At 38.4% G+C, this 23,996-nt stretch overlaps 1 protein-coding gene across 3 annotated transcripts in view; it reads right to left on the reverse strand.

Moving 5' to 3' along the window:
- The window catches only part of TRIO (trio Rho guanine nucleotide exchange factor), a 243,336-nt gene that overhangs the window by 150,076 nt on the left and 69,264 nt on the right, over positions 1–23,996 (reverse strand). For all 3 annotated transcript variants that reach the window (XR_013773848.1, XM_079302720.1, XM_079302721.1), the window contains exons 3-7: positions 18,750–18,864; positions 15,280–15,472; positions 14,137–14,649; positions 11,072–11,194; positions 1,558–1,749 (exon numbers count right to left, since the gene is read on the reverse strand). Coding sequence is in view for 2 of the 3 variants with exons in the window: in XM_079302720.1 (XP_079158846.1) it covers positions 1,558–1,749; positions 11,072–11,194; positions 14,137–14,649; positions 15,280–15,472; positions 18,750–18,864 (1,136 nt within the window). In the remaining variant the exon portion in view is untranslated. The remainder of the gene's footprint in view (positions 1–1,557; positions 1,750–11,071; positions 11,195–14,136; positions 14,650–15,279; positions 15,473–18,749; positions 18,865–23,996) is intronic.

Genomic DNA, 23,996 nt, shown 5'->3' on the forward strand with positions numbered 1-23,996 from the left:
GTAAATTAATCCCAGCAGATATTGTACTATTTTCTCTCATTTTTATCTTTCCTCTTGTTTACACTTTATATTTAATGGTAAAGAAGGCAACACTGACCCTAATTATAGTTGCTCAGTTGCCACAATCACACACAAAATTTAGTTCCTTGATTTCTGATGAGCATAATTTGTTATTTTTGTCATGAAAAATGACAGCATTTGAGTCAAGGTATACCTACCTGTTCACATTTCATCTCTCTCCTACATGTGTGGCTCAAAGTGCTTAAATGCAAACCCAAATGACACAAGTAATTAGAAAAGCATCAATATCGACATGGTACTGAATTGTGTCTATCAAAAGCTTCAAGCTGACTACTGACTTTTCCATAAGGAAGGAATTGTTTTCCTTCCTCTTGTTTTTATGTAGGTTTTCTGTAAAACCTGCTGAAAGGACTTATTATAGTGGCATCATTTTATATAATTTGCCCTAGTCTGTCTAAGGACATTAAATCAATGTCACCACTAACATAATTAAAAGCAATGTGTATTTGCATCTTAATATATTCTCATTTCTTATGTCTAGGTATTCATCAAGTTAAATATCCATGTAGTAGACATCAGGGAAAAAAAATGTTAAAATCAACTGCACCACCTCTCCTTGTTTCTGAAACTTTCAGCTCCCAAATGCTTCCTTGATTCATTCCAAAATAAAGTTGTATCAGACAGGAGACCTTGGATATAATTTAGCAAGGCAAAAAGAAAGAAAAGTATCTATATACAGCACATCAGCCACAGCCATCCAAGAACCTCTGCTCTCAGAACACACCAGGGATGCACAGAGCAGACAGTCTACAAGATCAGCGGGTGACTCAACCGTGCACACACAGCAGCTCCTTCAGAACTGAACTCCCTTGAGGGCAAAACATGCTTTCGCCATTAACATTATTAACTTGGGGATATTTATTCCTATTTCCCTTACATATACCTCTTCTCTGGCAGTTACACATGGTTAATGACTTAATTAAAATAATTGGTATAGGCCTAAAGCTAAAATGCTTTTTTTAGCATTGGAGGAATCTCCTATGGAATACTAAGTAAACATCTCCCACCACAATTTCAGATTCAGAAGGCAGTTAATTAACTTCTCAACTTTCAGACCAGTTTAACTTATGTTTTCTAGAAAAATTATTATGAGTTAAATCTTGATACTCAAGGACTGATGGGAATTGAGTGGTAAGGACAACAGAACAAGTGACAGCTTCTAGATGTAGGAAAGGCATTATATCGATACTTAGAAGCTTTATATATTTAAGCTTTTCAGTCCACTTCATTTTGATTCATACATCTAATTTAGTTGCTTTATCTTGCACTGATGTGGGCAAAGCGTTTTGTGGAGAATTTAAAGCCAGTGGGCTAACTGAGGAGAACAAAGTATCAAAATTGGAAGAAATAAATATTCTGGCTTTCATGTCAATCTTTTCAATCAATCTCTTGCACTTCTGTTCAAAGCAAAAGCAAACTGCTCAACTCCCCATTCCAGCACATAAACTTTCATTGATGCCCTCCCCATTCACTAACCTGTTCGACTTTTTGATGGAAGATGGAGGACATGTCCAGTAACGTGCTCCGTTCATCCAAGGCTGCAGCAAATGCCTTCCATTCCTGTTCCAACTGACTGGCAATCTGTTTGATTTGCTGTGAAGCGTAATGGCCAGACTCGATCAGGCGGTTTGCTACTGACATGATGCGGCTTATGTTTACACACACATTCTGTGGAGAAGGAGGAGGGAAAAATTAGTGAAAGTTAGCAGATCAATTTAATACAGAGGTATATTCCTAAAAAAATTCTACTTTATTACAGTGCTGATCAATAGTCTGGTTTTATTTGGCAAGTTTATGCATGCCAAACTTTGGAATCTAGGTGTATAATGTACCAGTCTATCCATAATTGACATGTGAGAATGATGACTTGAAATAATCAGTCTAAAACTCATGTTAACAATTAACTTAAGTCAATTTATATAACATGATGACACATTATTACAATAAAGAGGAAGAAATAACCAATGACCTCAATAAAAATATTTACAGACATTCAAGTCAACAAGTCATTCAGACACACACAATATAGGAAAATTGAAGTATCATTACTAAGATCATGATCTATCCACAGTTTGCATATATGCAACGTCTGTCAAACTTTACATCAACTTAAAAGTAACTTTTAAAGAAACAAAATAAAGAACTCTGAGCTGCGAGAAGTTTAACAGTTTTATATTTTATTTTCTTGCCGCTATACTGCCTCAAAATTAGATAAATAAAGTCAAAGACCAGAAGTATTCTCTAGCATACAGGCAGTAGTCACTGATGGCTCTTAGTCAATCTAATTTTCAATCAAGAGTTTGATTCCTGTGATGCAAAACAAGAACAACTTTGCCACAAAAAACTTTCTGAATAACTCTTTAAGAGATACGTGCATATAATATGGAGTTGACACTTTCTTCCACTCAGCAGACTCCTACACATCTAGGATGAAGTTCTTAGAACCACAGGATTGTTGAGGTTGGAGATTACCTAGTCCAGCCATCAGACATTGAGCAAATCAGGTGGAACCATGACCTGCTGGCATGCAGCCATTGCCCAGAGCTTGACACTGACTGGCTGGAGCAAGTGTAGCAGCTCCTCCAGACTCATCTGAGTGGCAATTAGGACATGTCCCTATTGATTGTAAACTGTATGCATGAATGCAAGCAGGAGCATACCTGACCAACCTACAGCTCAGCTGGTCCACTCAGACTGAACACAGCAGTGTCATGTTTTTCCTTTCTGCACAATACTACCTCTTACTTTCTTAGGTTATCCCACAGTGTTCTGCCATACAACTGGCTGAGTACATATCTGCTATTTCCAACAAATTTTAAAAGACTGGAAACTATTTAGGCCTATTAAAAGTGTATGTAGCATAAATGCAAGACTGCTAAATAAATACAGAAAGCCCTTAGACGGACTTTATAGTTGTGAGAAGAAACAAGTGCCAAAAGAGAAAAGACTAAAGGATATAGTAGACCACCATATGAACTCTTTCTGTAACATAATGTGGTGGTTTGTATAAATTTCCTGAAATAGCTCCCTGTCAGGACCTGGGCAGCCTCCTTTGAACTTGAGAAGGACCAATTGGTGTCTGATTTTTAATATTGACAGATTGTTACACCAATGAGAAAGTTTAGGCACCTTTGTGAAACACACATGTAAAGACAAAAAAACCCCCAGGAAGCTCTTTCATTTCGGGCCTCTCAGGAAGTAACTAGGCAGGCTTTCCCCATCCTGAATGGAATGCAGCCAAGCAACACACCACTGTTTCTGGCTGGGCACCTGCTAAGAGCCTAGTCCAGCCCAGCGCGGCTGCCGAAAACACTCCGTATTGTACAATAGCTCCCGGCTGTGACGTGGAAGGGATCACAAGGCCATCTGCAGGCTTGGGCAAGGTATGAACTCTTTAACTGCCCAGAATCAAACTTGCAGACACTGTCTCCTGAGTAAAATAAAAGGATCAACATGAAGATAAGCACAGAAACAGCATGAAAACACCAAGGTCAGGCAAAAGGAAGAAGTCAAGGTCCCACATGGAAGGGACTGATGGAGATATCTCACTGTTGGACTGAAATGTCTCTTTTTTAAGCTGTGGGGAAGAGACTCTTGTTTCCCTGTAAGTCACAGAAATGCATTATGGGGTGGATGAAATGATCTAACTGTAGATATGAGCAGAGGCATTGGTGTTAGAGTAAGCAGATGCTGAAGAAGGTGCGATCCCATGAGAAGTTTGAATAGAAAGGAGAGAAGACCCCTGCTGCCCTCCAGGGAAGAGAAAAAGATGTCAAAGATTAAAAGAGCTTGTGGTTGAACTCTTATAATCCTTAAAGTGTGCCCCATAAATTGACATGCTCCTCAATAATGATTACGGGAAAACTGTTAGTCAAGGAAGGGATTTTTACAAAGTGATCAGATTTCCATTCTCCTGAGCAGCTGATTCACTGTGACATACAGGCCACAAGAACTGCTTTATCTCCATAGACTGAAGAGAAGTCTCCTCTCCCAAGCAAATTTGTGAAAGACTATTTTTAGAGATGGTAAACTAAATGATGGGTTTCTGTACATTGTCAGTGTGAAAGAAAGAAGCTGCGGGGAGAGAGAAGAAGTGTTCTGAAAGTTTTATTCTGAACTCTTATTACTTTTTTCTTATAGTTTCTAATATTAAAAGTTTTTTCTTCGTACCCTTTAAAGTTTGAGCCTGTTTTGCCTTCCTCCTAATCTTATCTCACAGCAGGAAATGATTAAATAATTCTAGTGGGTGCACTGATGCTTTGGCCAATGCTAAACCTGCAACATAAATTGGTGCGTTGGCTGGGAAATCTCAAATTGGCGAACTAAAAACCACTACATGAAATTGGTGTCTCTGCCCAGCTGAACTGAAACCGTGATACATAATGAAGCTATTTTGGAAATTCTGGAACAGCAGTTAAAAATGAAGGACATGGCACTATAAATGTGAAGTAAAACAAATTAAAACTGAGCCGTGGTTTACATGTATTCATTTTCCCATAGCAATCAGGCTTCACATGTCTGGAAGAATACAGCCTGTAGCAGTATGAATATAAATTAAAATGCTGACAGTTGAATACATTCCAAGCTATGTGCACCACATTCCTTTCTTAAAAAAAAATTTAAAAAATAAAAAAACCCCACCAAACAACCATACAAAAAAAAAAAATATACAATATTCTAAACCTTTCACCACACTATGTGCTGTAACTACCAATGTTTTGAATGTCAGTATTTTAGAATGCAATGACCTAAATAAGATATAGTTCGTTCAGGAGAAAAAGAATCTCTAATAATAACTCACTACAATTAGACTGTCTTTAATTGACTCTTGAAGGTCAACAAATTTTGTTCAATTTCCTACAAGGACAGGAAATTCCACTGTTATTATTATAAGACAACTGCATATTTTGCATTCTGCTTGAGAGATGAGAAACACTGCTACAAGTGGCTCATTTACCAGAGACTGATATCTTATTCATTGCATAAATTTACAACCTGGTTTTAGTTAAGGAAGCAATGGCTAGGAGATAATAACTGATAAAGTCTTATTTAGTGACCTCATTTACACCACGTGAATCTGCAAAAAGCACCTGCAGCTTCTAAATGTGTATCAACTGTCTCAAAGGTGAAAGGGTAATGTGATAGTGCATTTCATTCATTGTGTTACACACACGACTATTGTAACAAGACTTAAAAGGTAACAATTGAAGTCACTGCATTACAGTGTTTAGCAAGGATACTAATGCTAAATGTACTTAATTAGCATGATTGCTTTCTCTCAAAATGTTCTTTAACTAGAAGCTGAAAGGACACCTTACGATACCTCGAAAGCTCCTCGTGGCAGATTTTTCCTCTACAAAGACTATAAAAGTAAAAAAAGTTATTCCTCAGCAAAGCAATACAGATTAGTAGCCTAACTGTGTCATTTTTTGGTGTGTACCTGAAAGGCAAATACATGGGAAAAATACAGGTGACAGCCTATCAGCTAATTGAACTTCTATCACACTCACACAAAATAAAGCTGGCAGGTGGCCAGAAGGTTAAATTTTTATTTCCTGATTTTCCCAGATCCATTTAGAAGTCTCAAGAGCAGTTATCTGACACAGAGACTATTAAGCATTTGGTTTTAAATGCCATCAAACTCAGTGATATGGTCCATAAGCATCCTAAGTGGTACGTCTATATAGACTGTAGTGAGCTTGAACTATTTTACTGTGATAGAATCAATTTAGTGATGGAATTTTCAAATCATCTGCCATGATGATTTGATGCCACACAAATGACAACCAAAATATAGTGTAGTAATAATGCATAACTTAATACCTCCTTTAATGATTTACACATTCTCTAACATTTATCCTGGTCTTGTTTTTGAAGCAACAGTAAAATTGAAAATTTGGGAATACAAACTTCAACGATAAGGGCTGCAGGACGACTAAAGGTAAAACCTGATCTATTCCCCTGAAAAAATATAAACTTGGAAACATCCAAGCTGAAATTAAGGAAAGTGTTTCATGTGCTCTTCAACTACAATGACCCTCTAAATATTCTCAGGTAACCATTTAACCACTGCTATCAGCACTGGAACATGTGCAGTATAATTTCACTACAGCTTTCTTCAAATATCTGATCTCTTACCTACATTTTTCACAGTGGAGAGCTGAGGAATCTTATTGCAAGACTGTATAGTCAAACACTATCATTACCTTCTTTCCTCTTTTACTTTTTTCACTCATGTTTACTTAATCATGCCTTCAAACTCTCCCTGCAACCACATCACTTTCATGTATGTTTCCCATTACAACACTAAATATCAGGCTCTGAGTATTTTCTTTACAAATCTGAAGTTCAGCCAATAAGTGCCAAGAGTGAAATATGACTTGCTTCTTTTCAGTAACACCACTGTCTGTTTCTTTAGTTTGTGATTCATTGACAGTAACGTACTTGTTGCTGTATTAACACCTCAGTAACTGACCGCTTTTTAAAATCTGTTTGCTTCTTTCCTCTTGAGGATTGCACATTTAGCCTGTTCTATTTAGTCTTGCTGACTTTGGAGTGCTCCTCAGAAGCTGAAAATAGCCTGAACTCGTTTTACCTTTTCAGTCTATTCTCAGGCTGGTGGCATCCAGACATTGTGTCTAAGCATTAACTGCTCTGGCACCATAAAGATTCTCTTAGGGATGTACACCTGTGGTCTTGCTCTCATTTGCCCAAATCCTGACAACAAAGAGCAGTCTAGAATTCACATGGTGCTTAAGTCTACCTCAAGAGACAAATCTGTATGGTTACAAAAACATGTATTTAAAGTAAAAAGAATCTCAGGGGTGAAATACATCAGTGGTTCTAAGGAGGAGGAAAAAAATTACACTAGCTCTAAGCTAAGGTGACTTTTACCTTACCTTTCTTCATGTTTTCATTTGTACAAGCCCCCATGGGTGGATTTCAACAAGACATCTTTTTAACTTTTAACTCTGCAAACTTAGGGAATATTCAATGGTTGTGCTCATACTTTTATTTTAATACCCCAAAGCTCTCACCAGTGCTCATCTCTGACACTTTCTTTTTGGATAGCATTCAGGATTTGATTACTACCTTGATAAAATGGTTTAGTGTATGCAAACAGTCTGTTCTGGGAACATTAATTAACTTAGCAATATGCCTACAATTGAGATGGGACTCTTTGGATTATAGTTAATAAATGTAACTTCTACTCATGGTCCTATCAACATTGAGACAAGAAGCAGTCATAGCACATCCTTTAATAGCAGCATGTGTCAGCTTTCTCCAAACAAAGTCTCATTTTGCCTGCATCACTCTTCAAGCATTTTAACCCTCCCCAGTGCAAGGAGAGACACAGTTAAACTGTAACGAAAGCAAGGCCATCTAATCTAGCAAAAAGAGCAGAAAATGTTCAGCAAATAACATCCTCCTCCTCACCCATATTTCACAAGACTATTTGTCTTCTTTGTGTCTCAGCAGATATATAGAAAATGGTAGGAAAAAGAGTGGACAAACACATAATCAGTCTTTCCCACTCTTGCATGCAAGACAAACTAATGGTATAATCATGGGTACTTTACTCCTGCAGTTTAAAAACTGCATAATTTTTGTACTTGTAACTCCTATGATGCCTTATTTGAAAGTTTCTCCCTTAAAAGGTACTAAAAACTTGTTTTGAGAAGTGAAGCACTGGTTTAGTCACCCAAATTGGAACGTCAAGCTGAAACTGACTATTGCTTAAATAAATCTCAGGACCTGACAACAGCAATTTACTGTTGCTGAAAGCAGGCCTTTAAAATTGTACTGAAAATCTATCCTCATCTTCAGAGAGCAGAATCACTGAGATTTTGTTTTTCCCTACAGTTATGGAACATGGGATCTACTTGCCCTATAAAGAGACAGCTTTGACTTTTATCAGCACAGCTTCTCAAATTCAGTGACAGGAAGTCACTGAATTTGGCTGCACCTGTGAACTATCCTTCAGCCAGCAGCACTTCTAGCCATATCAACCTGTGTGTTAATTCATGGTACCCAAGTGTATATCCCTCTTTAATACACACCTATCCAGCTTTTCTCTGGGACAGATTTATTGCAGTGAGCACCACTGTGTATTAAGCTTAAGATTTGCATCAACTTACTCCTGTTACCTTGAAGTGCAACCATATGAATACACAAGGTTCCTAGACATATCATTTGCTAATGACACTGGCGAAAGTAAAGTTAAATCTCTTCCCTGGATGTGTTCTTTACGTTTTTGCTTTATAACATTTGGTTTACACTTCCAACTATTTTGTGTCCTTACTGAAAGCCAACATTCTAAAAATGGCACAAAAGCCATTACAAAAAAATTTCCAGCAAATCCTCTTTGTCCTTGATGTAACTAACTCTTGCTCATGACAGGAAATAAGTAATTTTCACAATAGTTTACCATCCAGGTGGCTTGCTTCAGACTAGAACACCAGATCCAAATTTTGGCATCTCACCCAAAGACTGTCACTCTTTCTCAGCCAAATTTGGCATAAACAGCTGCAGAAGTTGCTCTCCACCTCTTGGAAACAAACTGCTGCTTTGGAAGGAAAGGGACATGAGAGACCCAGCTATTGACAGAGGGTAGCACCTGCTGTGGAGGGGAGCATGTGGCCTGCAACAACCACAATGTGTTGGGAAAAGCAGCTGCAACATCAATTATCAGAGTTAAGCTATGAGTCAAGTGCAAGAGGTTGCATTTAGCTGCTTGGGGAGCATTTATCCTTTGAACAGTTCATCCCTACCTCAAGTGAGCCTAAAGAAAATTGATTAGAAAGCACGATCTATTAAGGTCCAATTAGGGCCCCAACGAAAAGCCTTTAGAATCTCCTGCAATAAATAAAGCTTATACATAGTTAACTTCCTCCCTTCCTCTACTCTATCTAAATTAATCACTTTACATGGTTGTAGATAGGTTAAAAAGTTAAATTTCACTTCTGGTGTTAATGTGCACACAAGAGATCTTAAATTCACTCTGACTACCTAAGAGTTACACTGACAGGAAGAGTAAACAAACAGCAGTTTGTTAAGCACAGCATATGTGGAGAGTGGTCAGGGAGAAGCCAAACATACTTGCAGGAGTTAAGACTGCCCAACATTTTTCCAGTTGAAGGCTAATGAAAAATAAAGCCTGCCAAAATTCAGTCAGTTCGCGTCATTTTTTATGTCACATTGAGTTTAATCTTTGCCCCTAATCTGTATGAACGGCTTTTGTCATCTACCCAAATAAAACCTAGATAATCTGAATGCTGCTTAAATCAAAACCATGGACCAATCATACTGAATTTACATTTTCTTATTCCATGGCAGAGAATCCCTTCTGAGGGGAGGCTATGCTACAGAAAAAAAAGGTACTTTGTTTTCACCCTTTTGAATGTTTAGATAGCTTAATCTGCCCCAAATTTTAGATGCGCCTTGAAAGCTTTAAGAAAACATTTTGCAGGCTGAGAAAAAGTCCCCTGTAATTAATGTATTTGACAACGAAAGGCAAAGGAGAGATTAACAGGAAAAGACTAATAGCAAACACAGAGCAGGAAGGATTATGCTGCATCATTCAAGTGCTTCCTACTGTTGATAGCATTTGAACAGTCTAAAAGAAGGAAAAAAAAATTAAAAAGTCATCCAATTTGAAGAAAAGAGTTGCACTAACAGTGACTAATATGAGGACAGGGTTACAAAAGAATTTAACATTAAGAATGTAACCCTGAGAATTGCCTGGAAAGCCACTCAAAAATTACTAAGTTCCAAAAGTCATCTCATGTCAATGACACCTACTGTCATACTGTGGCTTTTTCTGCTCTACTTCATATGCAGAGCAGTAAAGAACAACAAGGTGCTCCATAAGACATCAATTCCCCATGCCATGAACCAAACCTAATGGTCAAAACCATTTATGATGTTACATAACTTAATTACGAAGTTCACCAGCATTTGCTTTATTCTTTTCAGAAAATTCATATTGATTTTAATTTTTTTAAACTTTTGGAAAGACTTGAGTTCGAAAGAAGAAAATGTGCCTGCTCTAATCACATCTTCTATTGTCTTACCTCCAGTTATGTCATACACAAGAGCTGCCTTACTAGTCCTTCCATTACCTCTGCAAGACTCATAACCTAGGTAAGTTTATTTTGCCACTTTCCTGTTCTACAGAAAAACCCCCTTGCAAGAGCTGCTTATTTCAACCACACTTTAATTCAATTGGACTGCCATGAATATTAATTTGTAACAAGACTGGTAGGGTTCTTCCTTTATTCATCCAACAAACAGGAACTGGATTTAGGCCCAGACTCCCAAGGTTATTTAAACACCTACAATGTGTTATGGACCTAAAATGTACTTCAGAATTTTGTCCCCATGTTCAAACAGCAATTCATGAAACTGAAAGTAAATAGTTTTAACTCATTGCCAGTTAAAATTCCTTTTTTTTTTTCAGCCTACTGATATTTGACCAAAAAAAATTGTTTGAGCTCCATTTTGCCATGCTGAAAATGAGAAGTGTCTTCTTAAAACCACAGAAAATTATTACACCAGGCTCAGTTACTTCTCAGAACTTTTTGTCTGAGTTGAAATCTACCCAGAAGATCCTGAGAGCTATTTCTTTCAGAATGGAGAGCTAAAATCTGTATTACACACAATTCTCTCTGAAATTTTCTACAAGACCCAAGGTAGTATTCAAAGACACATGCTAGGTTCTAGAAGTTTGGACACTTATATTTGAGAGGTACCGAGGTTGTTTTGAACACTGCCATTTGTCAAAACAATTTTGTTGCTTTATCACAGTATCTCTGTACCTGACCACTCTTTATTTTCTTCCATCATGTTTTATCACTTGACTGCCCAAACACAAATTTGCACAACTTGTAAAGAAGGAATGATCTGTGCCTATGTCCTTACAAATTCTACCTTAACACAGAACAAAGAGCAAGCACATCCAATCTGTCCGTGCAGGGAGGCCTGTTCTTACCATACAGTTCATGGCAAAGTGATTGTGCTGTGTCTGAAGTTCCATCGCATGGGGGTGACTGGTTCCAATCTCTGTGTAGCTGTTCAGAAACAGGCCTTTGTTGTGTGTGATCCAGTCAAACATCTACATGAAAATATTAAGGAAAGAGGAAAGTTCAATAATTTGTTATGACAGAAATCATGCACAAGTAAAGTAAGGTATGAACACAGAATACAGAGTCTGAGGTGATGAAAATTAACACTGATACTTTTCTATTTTAAGTTACTGTACATTTTAACCCAAATATTGCTGAAACCTGTCTTTTTGTATCAAACAGCTGAGGCTGTTACTGTTATCTTTACAACAGGTGTTTATCTCAATAAGCTACAGTAATGTCATAATCACAAACTTAATTATTACAAAGGAGTCATAGTAAACAAACAGACTTGGAGCACAGCCCTGAGCTGCCAAATTATACATTCTCTAGTGTCAGCACTTGTTGACGTCAGCAGCTTAGCAGTCTAGAATGAAAATGGCAACTCATGGAAATCAAATATAAATTCTTTCATGCTGATCAAGTACTTCAGCAGCAAGTTTAATATTTTTACAAAAGTTTACAGGAGATTTGAAAAGAAGTATTCTATTTCTAGGCAAATTATTAAAAGTATACGTGAGCACAGAGTTACCTTCTTCCAGGGAAATTTAAGAATAATCTTTAAATATGCTTGTTTTTAAAAAGAAAAAAAGGAATATTCTAATATTCCAACAAATTTTAGGAGAGACCTTATATGACAATGGCTATCAACTTAACACCCCACCTGCTCACAATGGTCTTGAAATCTTTGCTATATCTCAGCATGAGAGACACACCTGCTCGCTGGATAAGCTGAAATTAGATTGTCCAGGAAAAAACGGTAGCAGTAAACAATAAGTATTAATTTAAAGATTTTTCAAAATATGCTGGCTAACAGAACAGCATTATCAAGTCCAGTATTTGTCCCAAGTCCATGACAAACTAAATTATAAGCAGACCACAATACGGTAAGAACTGTAAACCAAACTTTTGAAGTTTAGATGATTGAGACAGCTGATCACATACTCCTAAAATTTTGAGCTTCTTATCTAGAGCTCAGTGAAAATGTTTTACAACTTCATTCAAAACAAACACTGGTACTGCTCATAATCATCCTTCTCTAGGTCACTTGAATTTGCTGCCTTCAGACACTTAAAGGGCAATTCCAATCAGATTCCCTCCTACCTTGTCCCTTTTTTGCCTTCTCCTGAACCAGTCCAAATTTCTTGCACTGAATTGAGCAAATCCTCCAAAAGGAACACATTAATTTCTCTCCTTTTCCTTTCCAACAAAGATCCCATTCTTTCCCACATTTCAGTAAAATACAGATTATACACTGATGAAAAAGTCATGACTGCAAAATCTAATCTGACACAAGCAGTACAAATATAGGCTGCAAGTAGTTTAAGGCAAAATTACCCAAAAGTGAGTTGGGATACTACACAAACCTTCTTTTTAATCTTTTTTTACTGGGTAATGAGAGAAAAACAGTCCTAGGTATAGTAGCTACTCTCAACCTCATTTTGAGGTGCCTAATATCTCCCTTTTGAAAGAAAGATGTGTTAATTTAATACAGACTTATTCCTGGAATCAGAAACACTGACAGGAGCTTATGCAACCACATGGCAGGACAGAGGTCAATCCCACAGGCTCAAGCATTTCACAAGAAGTTTCTTAAAGCCCAAGTTATGTAAGCAATTTGATAAAATATGAGAAAATTAACAAAATATATTTTGATGGTGCTCACATGGTACTGAAAGATATGCTATAATGCAGAATAATTAATGCTGTAATGAAGTGGCTGCAAGGTTGATAAAATGCATTTGGATCTGAAAGAGCAACACTAGAACAACAGCTTGCCTTATTTTCTAAATAATTTTAGAAATAGATAATAATTTTAACTTTTTTCCAACTCTCTACATGTCCCTACTGTTTTCAGCTATATCCATCCAGTAAACATTTTCTTTAAATGGTACTTTAAAAAAATATTTATTTTTTAAACACAGCAGAAAAAATTACAGTAGTGTAAAGAAAGTTCCTGAGCTGAAATTATGAGGGCAAGGGAAAGTATGGGTGAAGAATACAACTGAAGAAGCAGGAAGAAGTTTTATATGTTTGTTCTGCTTTTACTCTTCCCCATGTAACAGCTGCTGGAGAGCAGAATACTAGTTTAACATGGACTGTTGGTCTCATGTAGTTCAGGCCGTCTTATGTAAAATACTTTAAGAAATCTGAGTACTTCAGGCTCTGACAAAAAAACATACTACTTGACTGCATAGTCCAGTCACTACTACTCCCAGAGAAAAATTCCACATACTTCCTTAAAATATTTGTTCCATGGTAACAAGTCAATAAAAAGTGATTGCAAAACCATTCTACATGGAAATAGACCTTATTTGAGCTTATCTAAAAGCTATCTGCCTGCCATACTTCCTCTTTCCATGGCAATCCAGGGCTTTCTCATTTGAAAGAACTGGTTAGCCTGAAACATTCTCAAATCATTCAGCTCCCTGTTAATGACATATGCACTGTCAGAAGAGATACATCAGTTTTTTGCCTGGAACCTCAAACCCTGCCTCAATGAAGCAGTTCCCCATGTCAGCCTCTTCATACTTTGTTGACTGCCTGTCACTCACTTCCCAAAGATCACTCAAAAGAAGACCAATGTAATCCATAATTATCTGTATTTAAAAAGTATACAGCACTCTTCTTTACCTGATGCTTGCAAAAGCATCTGTCTGGAACAAATGCTTAACAAAATAAGCGCTTTGAAGTCTTTAGCACTTACAATTTTCTTTGGTAGCTTCCTGTGTTCCTTACAGCTCAGAAATATTAACCCATGCCCTTTACTCCAGAAGACCCTGAGTGCCTCTGAATGAAGAAGTCCCTTATTTCTCATTAAAAGGATAGTGATTAACTTCAAAGACAAAAATTACTGTTTTCAGTTACCCTTGGCACTTCTTTCAAGTCCATCAAGTATCAGCCATTTATAGTCTCCTCGCTCAGTCCTTACCTTTTCAGCATCCTGCTCAAACAGCCTGAGCTGAAAGCATTGGTCCAATTTCAATTTCCGCACATGCCACATCTGATGCAGATGCTGCCGTGTTGAGTGCAGCCTGTCCAGCATGGTGGACACTTTGGGTAAAAGGTTCTGTAAGTCTGCATTCCCTGACCCAGAGTTCTTTTTGGGAAAGCTGTCACTGCTCTGTATCCGCTGGAGCAGTTTTTGTCCTTCCACATCAAGGTCCTCAATAGGGGCCTTAATGACTTTCTTTTTTAATTGCGAATGCTCCTCTATCATATTGCGAGCACCTTCCAGGTCCTGAGGCATTTCCTTTTTTGACAATATATCTTGCAGTTCCTCCAGTCTGGACAGCATATGGGTTGCATTGCTAATGTAGTCCTCAAAGGCAACTCTGATTTCTATCCACTCCTCATGGTTGTACTCCAAACAGCCATCAAATTCTGGGGTTAGCTGAGAAGGATCAACTACTTTGGTAAGGCCTTCCAGAGACACCATATTTGTCTAAAAATTAAAATGGAAAGAAAAAAATGCTATTACTGAAAAGAATTTGAAATTTCCTTTCAAGTTTTTGTTTTTCTCTCTGTAAGTGTTTATCATTCTGCTCCTGGAGTCCACATGACAACTTTTCTCACACATTTCAAGTATCAATTCTGATCAGCGAATACTGGGCAGGTATTTTCCCACATTTCTTTCTTATCTCACTGCATGTAAGAACAAAACAGAGACTACTCTTGACTACTGTTTTGATTAAGTTTTGACTTTGTATATTGCAAACCTCAAGAGGATAACAGCAAGGTTCATTCAGCTGATTTCCTCTGGATCCTGGAGATATCACGATCACCATAATGCAGAGTAAGACAACAAAGAGACAAAAGCTAAGTTTTTTATCATTAGGGAGAAAAACCTAATTTAATCTTTCTTGAGCTTATGAAAAGAATATAAACAACATACACAATTACGTAGCCTAAGTACATGAAGAAAACCACAATCCCATCTAGCACCATTGGCCTAAAGTTCCTCTCCTTTCAGGCAGAGTACCATTTATCAGAGAGTTTTCAAGGTGTTGATCATTAGTGAGAACACTTAAAAACACAAAATAAATATAAATTTGTATGCCATAGGGAAAATTACCTCAAACTCAAACTTAGAGCTGCCAAAGTTAGTCCTCTGTTTCTGCCAGAAATTGTCTGGCTTGATTATCAGTGCAACATGAATACAACATGGAAAGGATTCCTGTAAGATCTTCAGCAGAGGCTTTATGGAGTCCCACTTTGACCCACGCATATCGACAATGACAGTGAATCCTCGTTTACACACTTCCTCACTGCAGAAAACAGAAGGAAAGGTTATCAAGCAAGTGTTTCAACTTCCAACACAGCATTCCACTGCACCACACTGCCAAATAAATGTGGTCTCCTCAGGGTCTCACTGCTGACTAGCTGACCATATACAGCAGATCTCACAAGCCTCTCAAGACACTTCTTTCACCCCCATGCCAAACTCCTTGTGGGGGAATAGCTTTGTATCTGCTGTTGATTTGATATTCTGCCATTACCTTCACTTTTGTTTTCACTGTTTATATTCACAACAATTCATCATCCAGTCTTGTTCCTCCTTCACCTTATACACACAGTAAATCTACCACTTCCTAAAGCAGCAATATCTTATTCATTTACAACTAACTCTTCAGAACACACATACACACGCTTAGTTCACTGATGATAATACTCATGTCTTTCTGTGATTGAGGGGATCCTCTAAAAGACAGAAGATGGCAAATTGTTCTTACCTACCAATTTGCAACTTTTTCAAACTGCCTCAGATTTAGAACCATTTTATCTGACAGAGTCTGTAGAGGAAAGACACCCATTTATTGACAATTTCTTTTGTAACAGGATCGATTTGTGAATATTTGTAAATAGTTAAACAACAATACAGTATTTTATGGTTGCGAAGAAAACCAAATCAATCTGTTTCTGCAAAATTTGAGCTCAGTTTTGCTGTCCAAAAATTGACAGACCTTACACTCAAATTCTCCAGCACCCCCTCTGAGAACGAAAGATTTAATTTCTTTTCATCAATATCTTCTGTACGTTTAGTTCTTGCCACTGATCAAAAGTGACAGCCACCACCACCACTAGAAACTTTGATTTTCTTCCAGCAGAATTTGTTACATGACCTTGTAGTATGACCGTAGGAAGGAAAATATTTCAAAACCAATGCATCGTAGCCAACAGACTATCAAATAAGACCAAATGTCCATTGTTTGAGTATGAGTCACTTTCAGGGATATGACTAATTCAAATGCCATTCTAGAGTTCATGTGGTGAGGTTTTCAGAGTGTCCAAGAGGCAGGGAAGCTTCACTGGCATATTTTACTCAGCCTTATTGGCCACATTGCAGAAAGATGGATTATGACTAATATAGAGACCTGGAAGAAGCAATAATATGGGTTCCTCAGAAGATGAAGGTTTTTTTAAGTTGGAAAAGTTTAAAGCTAGGGAAAAGAAGAGAGAAGAAACATCCTACAACATTTCAAAAATTGAGTTTATCATGATAAATGATGGCTCTCCCACCTGCCCATAGAAATGCCAAAAATGGCAATGGCAGTAGGAAAATATATTAAAAGTAACTACCTTCTCATACATGTAGGCTACAACGCACAATTTTCTGACCATGGTGAAAATGTTTTCTAAAATCCTCATGGGATTCAATGAAAAAAACCAATGACTGTCTTAAAGATAGATCCATTACTGAAAGGCCAAATGGCAGAAGAAGTGCTGCTCAGTCCATCCCTATTCTACCAAACTGAGGATTGCACAGGGAGTGCTTGCCACTAATTCACAAGGTATGGACCTTCTGGGATGTCCAAAGTGGTCCCTCATTGTGTGATACTGTGCATCTGTGTCCTGCATCATGGAGCCACATCATCTCACACAAGCTGAATTCCTTTTGGCCAAAGATCACAAGATTTGTTCTAGGGATTAATCTAAGGTCATGTGTTGGTAAGCCTGAACTACACTAAAATATCTGGCCCACTCTGTGATGATGACATAAGTTTAGCTGTATTTAAAAAAAACCATTTAAAATCAGTAAAATTGTGAGATTGAGTCAACTTAAGCTTTTAGATCTCTTGCCAACAACTGATACATGTGATTCTTCTGCTACATCAAGTAACAGTACTGCAACAAATAACAGATAACCCAAAAGTTTGGGGATAATTGCACCAATTGGGACTTCTACTTAGCTAGAGTTGCATAATCAGTCCCTTAAACATGACTTGTATGAAAACAAGTCTTGGTTTTGATAAAGCTCCCTTTATTCTCAAAAGTTTGCCACGCCTAAAAAGTACAAAGCATGCACTAACTTTTTCTAAATTTTACATCTATCGATATTGAACTAACATACACCTTTTGCCAGAGTAAGACTGTTTCTTGCCCTGATTATCTCCAAAAAAATCCTTGAATATTTTGATGCATATTTATCTATTAACTTCTCCAGCAATGTGAAGTTCTAGATGGCTAGAATACATCTCACCATTCAAATATGAGAGTAAAAATTTAAGCCTTCTTCCTGTTCTCCTTTCTATAAGACCCCTGAGTCCCCAGTTAACTTTACAAAACGGAGGCCATAAACACTTTCAGACAGATACCTTGAAGGTACTTTCAAGAAACCACCTTTCTCAGTCTGAAACTGGCATTTGATTATATAAAGTGCAAAGACTCTTAGTAAATTAGCACATTACATAAACATGGAAGATATTGCACTTAGGGATGTTGTCCAAGGAATTTTTTTCAACTGTAATGACAACTGCTGCTTGTGGTCATAAACAAACATAGTCAAGCACAGTCAGCATTACTCAAGCCTGCAACAAATGCTGACAGGTTCCAAGATGGACCTGAAGTCCGAGTCTTAGGATCATTTTTGTCCTCAGCTTGGTGACTTCAGAAAGTGAAGTTCTATATGAAGGAACAAAATACATATCTATATGGGAGTATATATATGCACACACACACACACACACACACACTAGCACTGGATTTGACTTCTGCCAATTTTTTTAAATAGCTCACTGCAATTCAGGTTAGCTGATAATGCAGTGCTATCAGTACTTTCACAGGTCACTCTATAGATTTATCTGAGACCTTTACAGGCAATCTCTCAACCCTTCTCCTGGTTATTTCTGTGCTGGATCAGGACGCTATGTCTTACCTAACAGAAATAACAGTCAGGAGTCCTGTGCTGACCGCACTCCACATAAGGCATATGGTAAATGATGACCAGCCCGTTTCTAATTATTGATGTACTGAAAGCCTTTGAGTTGTATTTGCAGTCTTCAACAGGGCAACATAGATGTGGCATGGCAGTGCCATTTCCAAGACACAAACTATTTCCAGCTAAAGCACACCAGACCTTCTGCCAGTGGCCTTCCTTTTACAAGGCAGAATAATTATTTCTCTTCCAAAAAGCCATTTGAAAATAGCAAATGACAAAACTTGGTATTGAATTGCTCATGTTAAGTCTGCCAGCTTGTGGGAGGACTGCAGCATAATCCATTTATTTTGTTATACAGCCTTGGAGGTTAACAGATAATCACTTACCTAGGAATACAGGCTAGATATGAAATTAGTCTTCTAAGGTCTTCTTGCCGTATTCTGTCGTGATTACTACGAGCTGGAAATGTTAGAATGGGACCTCCACGCTTATCTCTGCCACCTGAAAAATTAAAATTATTAGAAGACCCCACAGCATAAAAATCTTATTTGCAGAACTAGTCTTCAGTATCTACTTTAAAAAAGTGATTTCAATTTAAATGCCAACACTGCCTTTTTCAGACCAACTTAAGATTGGATTTTGGGAGTATTATCAGCTCACTGCTACAGTTCCTACAGTAAGAAAGCAAAGCCAAAAAAAAAAGAATAAAAGAATAAGCAGAACATTAACCTTACACATCACAGTCACCTTCAAGTTTGACTGGTAGTGTGACATCTCCAGCAATGGCACTCTGTTATGTATTTAATTTTTGACACAGCAATTGTACAGATTTAATTTAAATACAGAATTATGTTACTTTGTAGGCAAGTATGTAGATGATATGGCAGCAGAGTGCACAGCTGTGGGAGGTGTGTCCAAGCAGAGGAGCTCCTCTGCTTAGTGACAGAGCCTGGGGAGGAGGTGAGTAGGTTGAAGATCATTGTAACAGGAGAATCCCTTCTGAAAAGAACAAAGGCCCAATGTGCCAACTTCTTCAGGAAGCCTGCTGCCTCCCTGGGCCCAAGGTTGGAGATGTGATGAGAAAGCTTCCTACACTGGTACTGCCCTTGGGAGTACCCATAATTTTTAACCCATATTTCAGGGAGATAGCAAGAAATTGCAATAAGAAGCCCAAATGCAATCAAGAGAGATGTGATTGAAGTGTCTCCCCGAAAGCGCTGGGATAACTGGTTGGGGGATCAGGAGCACAGTGCTCTCTGTGCTTCCTGTTGCAGGGAGTGATAAGGGAAGAATTGGGAAGAGCCATCAGATCAATACCTGGCTCTGAGCCTGGTGTCACTGGGAGATTTTTGGGGTTTCTGATCATGGGTTGGTTAACATGACATTGAGCCTGCTGGTGACAGACAAGGTACACCTGTCTCAAAGGAGGAAAAGGATCTTTGTATAGGAATTATCAGGGCTCACTGGAAGAGCTTTAACCTAGACTTGATAAAGCCATGCTCACTAGAGATCAGCGTGGGGGCAGCCCACCAATATCTGAGGAATGGTGAACTAGCAACATCTTTCAGTCTGCCATCGCACAGGAGGTAGGGACAGAGACCAGGCAGCAGCCAAGATGTAAGAGATACTGATGTGTCAGAAAACATGGAAGCACATGAGAATAGTAATGTAGGAATCAGGGCTTCTCCCCCCAAAAAAGTGGTGGGATCAACAGCCCAACTGAAGTACCTCCACATCAATGCATGTGGGATGGGCAACAAACTGGAGGAGCTGGAAGCCACTGGGCAGCAGGAAAACTGTGGCATCATGGAAACATGGTGGGATGATTTGCACAACTGGGCTGCTGCAATGGATGGCTGTGAAATCTTCAGAAGGAACAGGCACGGAAGGAGAGTTGGCAAGGTAGCCCTGAACATTAGGGGTGTTATGATTGGCTAGAGCTTAATGACAGGGAAAATAGAGTTGAGTGCTCATGGGTAAGAATAAAGGAGAAGTTTGCAGGTGATACCAGGCTGGGCAGGAGTGGATTGATGGGCTGAGGTCAGTAGTATGAGGTTGAACAAGACCAAGTGCCACAACCTGCATTTGGGTCAAAACAACCCCAGGCAGCGCTATAGGCCAAGGGAAGAGAGGCTGGAAATCTGCCCAGTGGAAAAGGACCTGGAGATGCTTACTGACAGGACCTGAACAAGATCCAGAATTGTGCCCAGGTGGCCAAGAAGGTCAATGGCATCCTGGCCTGTATCAGCAATGGTGTGGTCAGCAGGACCAGGGCAGTGATTGTCACCCTGTATTTGGTACTGGTGAGGGCACACCTTGAATCCTGTGTCCAGTTCTTGGCCCAGTCACTACAAGGAGGTCCTTGAGGTGCTGGAGTGTGCTCAGAGGAGGACAGTGAAGCTGGTGAAGGGTTTGGAGGACAAGGCTTATGAGGAGCCTCTGAAGGTGCTGGGATTGTTTAGCCTGGAGAAAAGGAGGCTCAGGGGACACCTTATTGCTCTTTACAACTCCCTGAAAGGAGGATGCAGTGGGGTGAGTGTTGGTCTCTTCCACCAGCTTACAAGCCACAAGATGAGAGGAAATGACCTTAAGGTGCACCAGGGAATGGTCAGATTGAATATTATAAAAAATTTCTTCACCAGAAGAGTTGTCAAGCATTGGACAACTGGTTGCCTGGGGAAGTGGTTGAGTCACCAGCCTGGTGGCATTTAAAAGTCGTGTAGATGTAGCACCTGGGGACATGGTTAGTGGTGGACTTGGCAGTGCCAGGTTAAGGGCTGGACACAATGATTTTAAAGATCTTTTCCAACCTAAATGATCTTGTAATTCAATTATTAAATTAATTACTAGGAGAATTTAGGTGTCTAACATTTCACGCTCAATACATAGATTGAGCGGATGGAAACTATTAAGCATTTAATTTGTATTTTGATCCTGTTCTGATTTGCAGATTCCAAATCATCAGTTTATAGCCTTTAATTTTGTTAGCAACACAGGAAATTCTGAATTCACTTAATATAGAAGGCAAAAAATCTGACTTCAGTTGTTCAACTTAAATGCATTTATATCAGTCATAAAACTGCACAAACTTGCTGTGGTCAAATAGTAAAATATAATTTTGTATCCAAACCCTTGTTACTATTAAAATGTTACTATTGTTAAACACTAAATTCAAGCCCAGTAGGATGTCTTTACCAACACATCTATAATAGGACAGACAGATTCTTGCAAGCTAAGTCTCACATATGTGTTTTCAACCACAGATGTATGGACTGTTTTCTCCTGTCCCATGGAAACACAGAAAAACACCATCTTCAGCCCAGAATTTCTCATTTCAAATCAGCTTCTCATTGTAATTCCATGTTGCTAAACAAAGTTTTTCAAAAATTGCTTAAAAAGGAAGGCCAAGAGAAGATAAAACTAAATATAAAATAATAAATAAAACTAGTCACTCAAAAATTCATCACTGTCCTCTCCAACACAATCAGTATATGCTTGCCAGAGACACTAAGCCTGGCTGTCAAAGTTTCTAGAGATTGTCTACACTGGACATGCTCCCTGTGAGACACCAAATGAAACTCAGAAGAGGTAAAAGCATCTTTCAATACCCATCAAGCTACAATGCCAGAAAGAAAAATTTAAATGGAAATTAATATCCTTATCTTCCATGACCCTCTTAAGTGAGACTTAAGATGAAAAACAGAGTTGCTTTATTCTAATGGAGAAAGGCAAGTATTGACCATCCTGTCTCTCTTGCCAAGCAGAGGACTTTGAATATTTGTACATAGCAAATGAACAGGAAAAAAACAAGACAGAAGCTGTAAGAGAAAGAAATGATAAATGACAAGATAGAGTCTAACAGCCCAGGCCCCCTCTGAGCTCCAGAGTCATCACTGGGCTCCAAGGCTACCAAGCACAGTTGATCATCTGCTACAGCCCTTAATGCTCTCTCCTTCTTGCACCACAGGTCACTATCTTCAGATCTTAAAAATTTGTTTCAATTGGTAAGTACTATGCCCTGGTAAATGCCCCAGCCCCCTAGAAACAGTAACTCAATTGCTTAGGGTGGATTTTCTTTAAAAAGCAGCAGATAGCACGCAAAAGCATAAGCTGAATTTTCTTTAACACTCTCTAAGCATTTTAAGCAAATGCTTTATTACATGCAGTCACCTCAGACCAGTCCTTCAGGCCTTTCCCACACTGCAACTCCTGTCTCATGCAGTTTTCCAACATGGAATTTTTATGTCATTCTGGACACCACTTCAGTTGGCTCCAGCTCCGCATATGTCACAGAAGAAGCCATTTTTTAAAATGGTGCTTAAATTACTGAGAAATCATATCCTGAAACTTTTGTACATCAGGGACAAACTCTATTGTACAAACTCCAGGCCCAGACGAGTAATAAATCATTACAGCCTTGATTTGAGATGAAAAGAACTTCACTATTGAGTCTTAAACCAGGTAGCAAATAATTTTTTAGAAGTCCCTAAGACTTAGGGTTTTTTTGTCAGCTCTAATGACAGCTTTCTTAGTCCTTTTACAATAACTAACTCTCATTTCCTTTGTTCCTGATGCTCCTGTGTCATACACAAACAGGAAAGTTAAAAGCAACAATGCATGAGGCATCAATGGGAATTTCCTGTCTTGCAATAATCTATCCAACTCAACCCCTTATTAATCTTTGTTTAACAAAAACATATTATGCTGCTACTACTTTTATCAGTAAGACTTCCAATTTAATCCTTTCCTTTGATGCACTGTCCCACCCCACTATCAAGATATTCTGTTTATGCCAAAGTGGGTCACACAAACATCTATCTGACCAACTCACGTGAGTCACTGAACATGCATCATTTCTGTTCAGTGCACATACCTACCAGCACTATTCTCAATGGTCTCCAAATGGCACCAAAAATCCAACAGGCTGAGTATTGCAGCTTTTTTAAGAAATCCCTTTTTTACCTAGTTACAAAGCACTCTGCTAAAGAAAGCTGAACAGTTGGCTTTTATGGCAAGACAAGTTACCAAGGGCTATTTCCTTATAAGAAACCAAGATAACTGCATCTTTTAAGAAAATGCTCTCCTTGCTTAGGTATGTGCAGAGATATGAGAGTATTTGTACTTTGACTTTGGTTTCAGTTTAAACTTTACACATAAAAAATGCATCCAAGACTCTATTGGTGCTTGATAGAAAAGCCTAGAGATGTAACTTTTTCAGCTGGCAAGACAACCAATACTCAAGCAGTTCACTTTGAAGCTGAAAAGCTTTTCAGTAAACTACTGTTCAGTAGTCTTCCTTATCTTTGTGTTCTCAGGTACAAAGCTTGACAGTTTTAGTTGCACAGTGGTTAAGTCCTAGTGGTGGTGGGACTTTTTTGGGGGAAGGGGGAGAACACAATGACGAGCTTTGTTGTAGGTTGTTGTACTTCAGGGTTTCTCAGTTCCTTTGCACTACTAATGTATCTCATTCCATCTGAGTTTCACTTACAATGGAAATGTGAAACTATGGATTTTGACATAATGTAACAGTTCTTATCAGTCTTGCTGCCCACAGCTGTTTGCTCCATTCCTCCATCAGGAGTTGCTACCTTCATGCAGGGAAGTTGGCAACCATTTATTTCTGTGAACACCTC

The sequence above is a fragment of the Erithacus rubecula genome (assembly GCF_903797595.1).
Source record: "Erithacus rubecula genome assembly, chromosome: 3".
Classification (NCBI taxonomy): domain Eukaryota; kingdom Metazoa; phylum Chordata; class Aves; order Passeriformes; family Muscicapidae; genus Erithacus; species Erithacus rubecula.